General features: G+C 38.9%; 1 protein-coding gene across 6 annotated transcripts in view; it reads left to right on the forward strand.

Annotated features, from left to right (window-relative positions):
• LOC116083955 (zinc finger protein 728-like) overlaps positions 1 to 9,192 on the forward strand; it is a 19,563-nt gene extending 10,371 nt beyond the window's left edge. For 3 of the 6 annotated variants that reach the window (XM_031360781.1, XM_031360782.1, XM_031360783.1), the window contains exons 2-4: positions 4,441 to 4,567; positions 5,023 to 5,118; positions 7,208 to 9,192. In XM_031360781.1, the coding sequence (XP_031216641.1) occupies positions 4,441 to 4,567; positions 5,023 to 5,118; positions 7,208 to 8,856 (1,872 nt within the window). In that variant the 3' untranslated portion in view covers positions 8,857 to 9,192. Of the gene's footprint in view, positions 1 to 2,625; positions 2,646 to 2,724; positions 2,843 to 4,440; positions 4,568 to 5,022; positions 5,119 to 7,207 lie in introns of those variants that run through there. The other 3 variants (XM_031360780.1, XM_031360779.1, XM_031360784.1) reach the window with 2 other exon arrangements.
• Positions 9,193 to 10,964: the final 1,772 nt, after the last annotated feature.

A 10,964-nucleotide genomic window follows, 5' to 3' on the forward strand; every position in this document is an offset into this window, starting at 1 on the left:
CCCCGGTACCGGTATCCCCAATAAACCTCATGTGATTGCAGCAAGTTCGGTCTCTCGTGAGTCATTGGATGGTCGCGTTGTCCCGAGACTTGAGTAAGGATCTCCCCAGTTCCGGGGGTCTTTCATTACCTTTCCTTAGTTTAGGGAAGCTTTATTTTATGGCCTTTTTGAAGATGATTTTTATACCATTGCCTGGGCATTTTTCCTCCCTCATCTATGCCTATAATTTGAAGGTTTGGTCTTTTCACAGTGTCTAACATTTCTTGTATGTTTCCTTCCCACAGATACATTTTCTTCATTTATTTCATAGACTTAACTTGTTTTATCTATATCATCTACTTTAATCATAAGTTCTTAGATACTATCTTCTGTTGACTTATTCTAGTGTTTTTCTTTTACGGTTTCTTTTTGGATCATTGGGCTAGATTTTGGATCATTGCCGTTAGAGTCCTGGTCAGTGTTTCTCTTTATGAATTTTAGTTCAGTTCATGGATTGTTTTGTCATTTCCATCATTCTGTCATTTTTGGTTTCTTGAGCGTCACAGAAGCATCTATTCTCCTTATGATAATTGTCTTTAGTGGTACTGAGAGGCTTCCTCATGCCTTTTTGAGATGTTTGTAGTCTTTCATGAATTTTATGAATGTATTTCTAAAGTCTGTATCTTAGTGCTCCTCTAAGCAATGTGCAATGGAAAATATTTCTATCATGTAGGGTATTGAGGAAAAATGCCAGCATGATCTTTTATATTGTTTATTTTTTCTGTGAGAACTTGTCATGAAGTTTTTAGGAAATAATGCAGGCATGTCCTAACAGTCAGCCCATCTGCAGCAAAGTTACATGTTGTTTTCTTAGGTTTGTGTCTCTGACTTCATAACGGCTTCCCTTAGTCTGCTCTGTTATAAAACAGCTCTATATTCTTTTAACACAAACACATTGTTTTTCTTTACATTCCCCTTTTCTGTGATTTTGAGGTCATCTTAATATGGTTGGATATTAACTTCTTTTATTTCAATGAAATTTAATTAAATTATAAAAGTAAAATAATCAGGGAATTGTGGTACACATGATTAATTTGGGATACTAGTCAATGGTGTTAAAGGATGCAGTATGGTCATTTTTAACAATATCGATAATGTTAGATTTGTAAGCACAGTCCAAAGAGAAGAAAGATAGGAAAGAGGCTAGGAACAACAGATGAGATTGTTTATTAGTACACACAGAGGAGCACCAACTCTCCTGGAAGTGTGGTATGGGGGTAGGGGTCATTTTAGGAAAGAAACATGGCTTGGACCTTTTAGAGCAACAGGTGAGGAGCTTAGGAATGAGGAAGTTGATGCTGCTCTAGTAGCCTCCTGCTGGTCTTCAGTCTCTCCTTCCTAGTGTTCTTTGCTTAGGCAAGAAAGATTATTTTGAGAGACAAGAGGTCCCCAAAAACATCCCTCCCTGGGTTGTAGCAAGACAAGTAAGGTTAAGGGAGGTCAGCTGTATTCACATAGGAATCCTGATTTTACAAGCAAGACTCTATCAGGTGGGACAGGACATTATTATTTCAAGCATAAAAACACAAGTATGACATACTGTGTGACCAGCTTCTTGTGCTATCAAACTGACTTACCTATATCAGGAACATTTCTAGAACTACTAGGACTACTCCACTCTGCTTGGTGGTAAAGTTAGACTGTGCTAAGATCACAGGTGACTTTGCCAACTTATCCCCTCGTTCAAGAAACAAGTGTCTGAAGGGTTAGAGTGTGTCTACTTTGGAAAACAGTTTGATCAAGGAGAGTCTTCAGAAGGCAAAGGTGGGCTTTGTGCTTCATTCCCCAGGCCCCCATTCCCCTCCTATAAATAAACGGTTGCAGCCTTCTTTCCCCACTGTTTTTATATTCCTCAGTTTCCTATGAGAGTGAATCTGTCTTTCAGTGTGTGAAACAATAAATGCACAACTGTCTGTGGAGGGTCAGACTCCAGTCTCTTCTGTTTTCTGGACCTTTATACTGCCTCAGACATGTAACAAAATCAGTCAGATGTTTAATCTAAAGGATTGTAAATCAAGTGAGAGATGCAGTTTTTATCCCATTGTCCAATAATCTCTAGAAGAGGAAACCTGGAGGAATATTGATCAATAGTTATTCTTCTTCGTTTAGAGAAGATGAAAGAATGCTAGGGCACTGATGCTGTCCTGAATCCAAGGGATTTAAGATCTCAAATGGCAAAGTGTGGAATGGGTGGACCAGGGATGGAAAATAAAGAAAAAGGCTCAAAGAAGAGAAAAGCAATAGCTGGGAACAGGATACCATATATAAACAGTTGACACAAAGGCAAGCAAGTTTATTAAAAAGTACAGCATGCAGTATTGTATGACCAAGTTCACCAGAGTCCTAAATCATACAATGTTGGCAACAAGAGCACAGGATATCTCATAAAAACTCCCTTAGGGCAGATAACCCCACTTGCAGGAGAAGTGTCGGATCCCCTGTAACTGCACCATTGACTCCTTCATGGCTCTGTATCCTCTGTCAGATTTGCCTGGCCAAGTCCACTGCTGGATGAAGACAGAGAACTAAAGTTCCCATTGTCCTAGCATGGGGCCTCTGAGACAGTGTTGGTTTGATATAAGCCCCCACAGTGACTGAATTTACTGGTAAATTTTCTAATTATATGTGTTTAGTATAATTTGATTTATTTATCTATGAATTCATTTATTGTTCTACCCATTGTAGAAACTCCTGACTCTCTGTGCAGTGTACGTGTCTTCTCTGTACATGTTCAAGAAGCCAGTCCTTCATGAATAAGTCGTACAATAGATGTGGCTCTTCATCATATCTGACATTTGTGATTGTGCGTATTTGGGTTGAGAAGTACTTTCACCATCACCATGGCTCTTTATCGTGAAGAATGTACATCATGTGTACTGTATTCTAATACAATGATAAGACACTGAAGCTCCGTTTTTTCTAAGATTTAACTATTTTTATTATGCTAGCTAGAGTATTGTGCACTTGAAAAAACCTGTAGCTATGTGAGTATAGGAAATGTTAATTTAGAAATACTCTGTAAGATGAGGCTGTGTGCCAGCCTGTAGAGCAATTTCCTAGTGACTGATGGAGCATGACACATACTGATATGCAAGGTGAAACTCTGATCTGAGATGCTAGCCCTGGATTGTATAAGGAAGCAGGCTGAGCAAGCCTTTTATAGGAAGCCTATGAGCCGAACCCCTACATTATCTCTAAATCATCTCCTGCCTCCAGGTTCCTGTCATGTATAAATCCCTGCCCTGACCTCCTTCAATAATGAACTGCTGTGCTGTGCTGTGCTGTGGAAGTGGAAGCCCTTTCCTTGCCAAACTAATTTTTGGTCAAGGAATTTTGTTGCAGGAATTGAAGCTCTACCTAAGGCATATATGTGTTTGTTTTTTGTTACCATTCATGTCTAAGAGATTTTCTGATCCTCTCTAACTGGAGTTATAGACAGTTTGGAGCAGCTATGTGGCACCTAGTAATCAAACTCCATGTTCTTTGGAAGAGTAGTCAGTGCTCTTAATTACTGAGCCATCTGTCTCACCCCAACACCCTGTTTTCAGTTGCCCCCATTCTCCATTTTATGATTTTTAAAAGCGTTATACCATAGGAGTTTCAAGGACCTTCTGTGATCCACTTCACAGAAGTCATGAGCCTTGTGTTGCAAACAGTACCAACATCAAGAGCATCTTAGGATTCTTCCTCACCTATGTCAGAAGTGCTTCCAGCTCTTCTCTCAGTTAGGACCACCTTTAGATTTATATGCAGAAGCACATGATGCCTCTTTGTATTTGTTATTATTGCTGTTTATAATTAGCATAATGTATTAGTTATTGTGGTATTTCTATCCCAGTATAGTTTCTGAATGAATGTGACTCAGGATATGCTTCATTTATTTGGCTTTTGCTCAATTACTGGGGGATTACTCCTAATCTATTTTTTTTCCAAAGCTAGACTGGCTACTTCCCCATCCATACTCCCTAAATTCTTGCTGCTTGAGTCTTTCCCAAATTACCTCTGTTCCATCAGTCCGTCTAGGGCAGAGTTGGGGGCATTTCACTTGGGCATTGCTGCTGATCTTTCATGACTATTAGAGACCTGCCCTCACATCTTTCCTTACCTTCCCTATTTCTCCTTCTCCTCGTTGTGGACCTTACTTGTTAACCCCATTCCAGTCATCAAATCCCTGCCTACCTCTGTCCTTCCCTATAATTGGCTGTTGCTAGTTTTATTTAACCAATATTTTAAACTAGGAAGCCACTTTTACACAAAAATTGCTGGTGATCTCATGGTAATTCACTTGACCTGGGACAGCGAGACAATGGGGTACAGAATTTAGCATTTAAATACATGGAAGCACCACACGAACCCCAAACAATAATGCCTGATATTTACTCTTTTATAATTTTTTTTCAGGTTATGTTGTCATTCTGGGATGTGGCAATATCTTTCTCTGCAGAGGAGTGGGAATGCCTGGAGCCTGCTCAGTGGAAACTGTACAGGGATGTGACATTGGAGAATTACAACAACCTTGTGTTTCTGGGTGAGGATAACTTCCATGATGAATTTTTAATTAATTATAAGCATGAAAGTTGTTCCCTTTGTACAGTATCTCGTAGGAACTCTATGTCCATCAATGAGGTCCATAGGGATATTTTTAAGGAAAATTTAAATTATTCATACAGCTTTGAACTATTTCTTCTTGCATTCAGACCACCCCCTTAAATATATTGTTTGTCTTAACATGTAAGTGGTACACCTTAAAGAGAATGTCACACACTTCAGTTGTAAAAATTCTCCTGGTAACCGAGGGGTTTGAAGATTGGAACCCACAAATCCCAAGTTCCTCCTCAGCTTTCTGATGTGCTCATCAGAAAACACGTAACAACTAGTTCTCTATACTCCTTAATAGTATCTTCTCATTCCTTATTCACACAATGCTGGGGGGACATTTTGTTTCCTGACCACAGTAACAATGTTCCATTTTTCCACACACAGGTCTTGCGTCCTCTAAGCCGTATCTGGTCACATTTCTGGAGCAAAGACAAGAGCCTTCAGAAGTGAAGAGACAAGCGGCCACTACTAAGTACTCAGGTGTGTGAGAAGGAGGGTGTCAGAACAGAGTAGGAAACTCTAAGATCTAACATAAATCCATTGAGGTACAATGTTCTGGTATAAATCACCTATTTTTAAATTTAAATATATATATATATTTACTGATTCACCTTATGTCCAGCTCATTGTGTCCCTGTGGTCACCCCCTCCAACAATTCTACCCCCATCTGCCATTCCCTTTTATTCTGAGCAAGTTCACCCTGCCTGGGTATCCCCCAAGCCTGCTACTTCAAGACTCTACAAGGCTAGGCTCTTCCTTTCCCACTAAGGCCAGAAAAGGCAGCCCAGCTTGTAGAATATATCCCACATATAGTCAACAGTTTTTGGGATATCCCCCTTTCCAGTTGTTCAGAACCCACACAATGATCAACCTGCACAACTGCTATATATGAGTGGGGAGGACTAGGTCCAGCCCATGTATGTGTTTGGTTCGTTGGTTCAGACTCAGAGCCCCAAGGATCCAGGTTAGTTGACTCTGTTGGTCTTCCTGTGGAGTTCCTATCCCCTTTGGGTTTTACAGTCTTTCCTCCTCTTCTTCCATAGGAGCCCCGAAGCTCCATCCACTGTTTGGCTCTGGGTGTCTGTCTTAGTCAGCTGCTAGGTGGAGGGAAGACTACATGCTCATTTACTTTTTTTTTTTAAAGATTTATTTATTATGTATTTATTATAAGTACACTGTAGCTGTCCTCAGACACACCAGAAGAGGGCATCAGATCTCATCATGGGTGGTTGTGAGCCACCATGGGGTTGCTGGGATTTGAACTCAAGACCTTCGGAAGAGCAATCGTTGCTCTTACTCACTGAGCCATCTCACCAGCCCGTCATTTACTTTTAAAAATCTAATTTTCGGTCTTTTTCTGTCAATGGAGGGCATAAGCTAACATTTAGAATGCTTTGAGTCTCATATTTGTTTTCTTCTACTATGAGATTTACCTGTGTTTCCCATGACAACCAAAGCTCTGTCATTTCTATGTAATCTTTAACGGGTATTTATTTTTTTATAAGATATATGTACATGCATTTTTAAAAGTAATGAGTTTATCTTAGGTAGCTCCCAAATGAATGAGACAGAACTATAAGAATTATTTGATATGCTTTACACCATAATTACTGGGACATTAATAATTGAATCTAATCTTCTAAGGTAATCTGGCTTGCTCCCATGCAGAGTTCCCACGATACTTGCATTTTAGTACTGGTCTGGTTCTCTGAGCTTCAGGGGACTTTCCATGATGTCTGTCTGGACCTCTTCCTTATAGTGAACTCCCCTCTCTGTTCTTCCCTGGGATAGCAGAAGTCAAGCATATTGTCTCTTCAACCCAACCATTGGCTCATCAGCTTTTATTGACAAGTTAGAGCATAAATGGGGAACAATGTTTGCATAAATGTAAGATGGGAGATTTTAAGAATGAGCACTGCAATGCCATGGCTGGATGGCAGAAAGAAAAGGAGACAGAGGAATCAAGCATTTGAATAATACATGGATAATCTTTGCCAAATGCACAAAACCATCATGCCTAAAGATGTGCATAAAACTTTTTTTTGAATCTTTATTTAATGTCATTAAGGCAATTTACCAAAACAAAACTCCAAAACAAAATTTCCAAAACAAAACTCTATACTTAGACTATAGTTATAATATTATACTCATTTAATATATGATATACAAATATTATTTATTTAGGTGTTTTTCAAATTAGACTAATTTATTCTTTGTTTTTAGCTAGCCATGAAATTTGTATTTGTTTAAGGGACTGATTTGCATTTTCATAACCAAATTATGGGTTTTCTTAATATTATGCTTTCATACATGTTTGCTTTTGTTTAATATTCTGTTCCTTCCTTCTTCTCTGTCATAGTCTTCTTACTTCAAGGAAGGCTATATAATTTTCACTTACTCTGTTTTAAATTATACTTCACTGAATTACAGGTACAGAAAATTGGATATAGCTTATCATTTGTACAAATAAATGCAAGTATGAGTAAATGTTGGTTTTTTAAAAACAACTAGTGTAAATATACAGATTTTTGCTCTGTTTTCATCCATTTCTCAACTCTTACTCACCAGGGGGAAAAAGCTATACGTGCAAAGAATGTGGCAAAGTCTTTGAGGGGAAAAAAGTATTTCAAAATCACCAGATAATTCATTTAGAAGTGAAGCCCTACAAGTGTGAAGAGTATGGCAAGTCCTTCCGTTTTTCATCATTACTTTATGAACACAAAAGAATTCATACAGGAGAAAAACCCTACGAGTGTGAAATATGTAGCAAGGCTTTCCACATCCCATCAAAACTTTTTCAGCATAAGCTAATTCACACAGGAAAAAAACCCTACAAGTGTGAAGTATGTGGCAAAGCCTTCTGCATTCCATTATTACTTTCTAAACACAAGATAATTCATATGGGAAAGAATCCCTACAAGTGTGAAGTGTGTGGCAAGGCCTTCGAATATCCATCAAGACTTTCAAAGCATAAGAAAATTCATACAGGAGAGAAACCATACAAGTGTAAAGTATGTGGCAAGGCCTACCGCTCTCCATCATCACTTTGTGAACACAAGAGAACTCATACAGGAGAGAAACCCTACAAATGTGAAGTATGTGGCAAAGTCTTCCATTACCCATCATTACTTTCAAAACACAAGATAATTCATACAGAAGAAAGACCCTACAAGTGTGAAGTATGTGGCAAGGCCTTCCATTATCTGTCAAGACTTTCCAACCATAAGACAATTCATACAGGGGAGAAACCATACAAGTGTGAAGTATGTGGCAAGGCCTTTCATGTTCCATCATCACTTTCTGAACATAAGAGAACTCATACAGGAAAGAAACCCTATAAATGTAAAGTATGTGGGAAGGCGTTTCGTTGTCCATCATTATTTTCTAACCACAAGAGAATACATACAGGTGAAAAACCCTACAGTTGTGAAGTATGTGGCAAGGCCTTCCGTACTACAACTTTATGTTCTATACACAAGAGGATTCACACAGGAGAGAAACCTTACAAGTGTGAAGTATGTGGCAAGGCCTTCCACTATTCATCAAGACTTTCCAACCATAAGAAAAATCACGCAGGGGAGAAACCATACAAATGTGAAGTATGTGGAAAGGCCTTCCATTATCCATCCATACTTTCTAAACACAAGATAATTCATACAGAAGACAATCCCTACAAGTGTGAAATATGTGGCAAAGCCTTTGATTATCCATCAAGACTTTCCAACCATAAGAAAGTTCATACAGAAGAGAAACCATACCAGTGTGACGTATGTGGCAAAGCCTTCCATTATGCAGCATTACTTTCTAAACACAAGATAATTCATTTTGGAGAAAAGCCCTATAAGTGTGAAGTATGCGGCAAGGCTTTCCATTACCCATCAAGACTTTCGAACCATAAGAAAATTCATACAGGAGAGAAACCATACACGTGTGAAATATGTGGAAATGTCTTTCGTTTTCCATCATCACTTTCTGAACATAAGAGAATGCACACTGGAGAGAAACCATATAAGTGTGAAGTATGTGCGAAGGCCTTCCATTATCCATCATTACTTTCTAAACACAAGATAATTCATACAGGAGAAAATCCCTACAATTGTGAAGTATGTGGCAAGGTCTTCAATTATCCATCAAGACTTCACAAACATAAGAAAATTCATACACAAGAGAAATCCTACAAATATGAAGTGTGTGGCCTAGCTGTCTATTGTCCATAATTACTTTCTTGCCATGGACTGGGATTTCTTACGGGGTCCCTTGTTCTGTGGGACGAGGGGTTCTGGCCAGGTGTGCACAGGATTTGGCTTTGACAAACAGATTAGACACGAGTGGTGTAAGGTCTGAGTGTCTTTTTCAAATATGGAGTCAGGTTTATATAGTCGATACCGAAGGGTTTGAAAGAGTCAGGTGGTACAATGGTCAAGATACATCAAAACAAGGTGCCGGTACATCGCCCTTTGTCAGGAACACAATGAGTCAGCAGCAAAGTAAATACATGTTAATTTAGCAGGAACTAAACAGGGATTACAATCTGAAAGAAAGCTAGCTCTGACTAAGGTGACCTTGGCTTAGGAGCCAGGTGCAGATAGTTCCTCTTCAGTTTGTTGTTTTGGTTACAGACTGGGTGGGCCTAAGTAAGTTCCTCAACTATGTTGTTTTTCTGGGCTAGCGGAGGTTAGCCCCAGGGAACACTTGTTAAGCTAGTTCCTAGGAGTGATTCAGTTGCAAATCTAATATAGCCTGCCTTATGTTGACTAAGAATGAGGATTTCACCTGATCTTGTCCTGGGATAGTTCTCATTCTGTAAGCTTTAATGCCGTACCCACAATGCTGGAGGCAATTAGTTTGAATGGCTTAAGATCCCAAGTCAGGGTTTGACTAGGACGTTGGAACATTGGTGAAGGTCAGAAAGCAATGTCCGAATTTTCTCTTGCTAGCTGTAAAGAAATGATATCTTGGTGAGTTCCTAGCACACAAGTACGAGGACATATCTGGGCTACCTCTGAGTTTGGGGTACCAGGCGACAATGCGGAGGCAGGAGACTGACTTTCCTTGAAGTTTATGCCTCAAATACCACCATCACGCAAAGTGTGCGTGGCACTTTCTGAAAAGAAGAGAATCCATACAGTTGAGGGACCCTAAACTTGTGATACATTATCAGTCAAGTCCTTTAGAACTTTTCAGATTCTTTCTCCTCATTTGATAACTCTTTCTTCAGAGAAACTCTACCAAAGTGAGGAATGTGGAAAAGTCTCCTTTACAAAGTCATACCTATGTCTATATAAATTAACTCACAATGTAAAGAATATTTACAAATGAAAAGAATATGTTAAGATGCTCAACAAAGTTAGGGATTATCAAAGAATTCACTCTGGAAAGAAAGCATACAAATGTGAAAAATGTGGCAAATACTTTGGAAGTCCATTGTATGGTCTGAACACAGATTAATTCCTATTGGAGATAAACCCTATACATGTGAAGAATGTGGCAAACATTGTTATTACCAGTCTTTAAGCAACATCAAAGAATTCATCTATGAGAGGAACCACACAAGTATGAAGAATGTGCTAATGTCTTTGGACTTACTAAAACCTTTGAGAAACCCTCAAAATTCACACTAGAATGAAATATCACAAGCGTGGAAAATATTGCAACTCTTTAATAATCTCTCTTTTATTTCTTATTTTTTTTCCATTTCAGTCCTGATCTCTTTTATTTCTTAACACAAGGTAATTAAAAATGGAGTGAAATAGTACAAATGTGAAAATGTTCATAAAATCTTAACACTTCTTCAGACCCTAAAAGTTTTCAAAAGCTTCATGCTGAATAGAAGCCCTAGTAAGTTTGAGGAATGTGGTAAAGGCTTTGGATTCATTCATACAATCATAACAAAAGTGGAGCTGTCAGAGTGTGTGTTTGCCCTTCTGGATTTGGGACTGATCCTTCCTTGCTGTCTTTTGTTTCTGTAAGATCCCAGTAAACAGGGATATCTCAGAAAAACACAGCATATTTGAATAGAAATAGGTTGCTTGTCTCTAGCTATTTACTGCCTCATTAACTTAGAAAATGTCTTTGATATAACTAAACTAGGATGTGTTGAGATTTTGTCTTTTACTGTCTATTCTAATGCTAAGTGCAGGCCCCACCAGGATCTGGAGTCTGCACCTAGTCCCTGGAACCCTGCCCCATGTTATTTCTGATTGGTAAATAAATATGCCAACAACTAATAGTTGGTTAGAAGACAAATAAGTGCCGATTAGGTTTCCCGGGCTTGGGGTCAAAGGAGAACCAGGAGAAGAACATGCAGGAGGGAGAAGGACAATCT

Source organism: Mastomys coucha, unplaced genomic scaffold (genome assembly GCF_008632895.1).
Source record: "Mastomys coucha isolate ucsf_1 unplaced genomic scaffold, UCSF_Mcou_1 pScaffold8, whole genome shotgun sequence".
NCBI classification, from domain to species: Eukaryota; Metazoa; Chordata; class Mammalia; order Rodentia; family Muridae; genus Mastomys; species Mastomys coucha.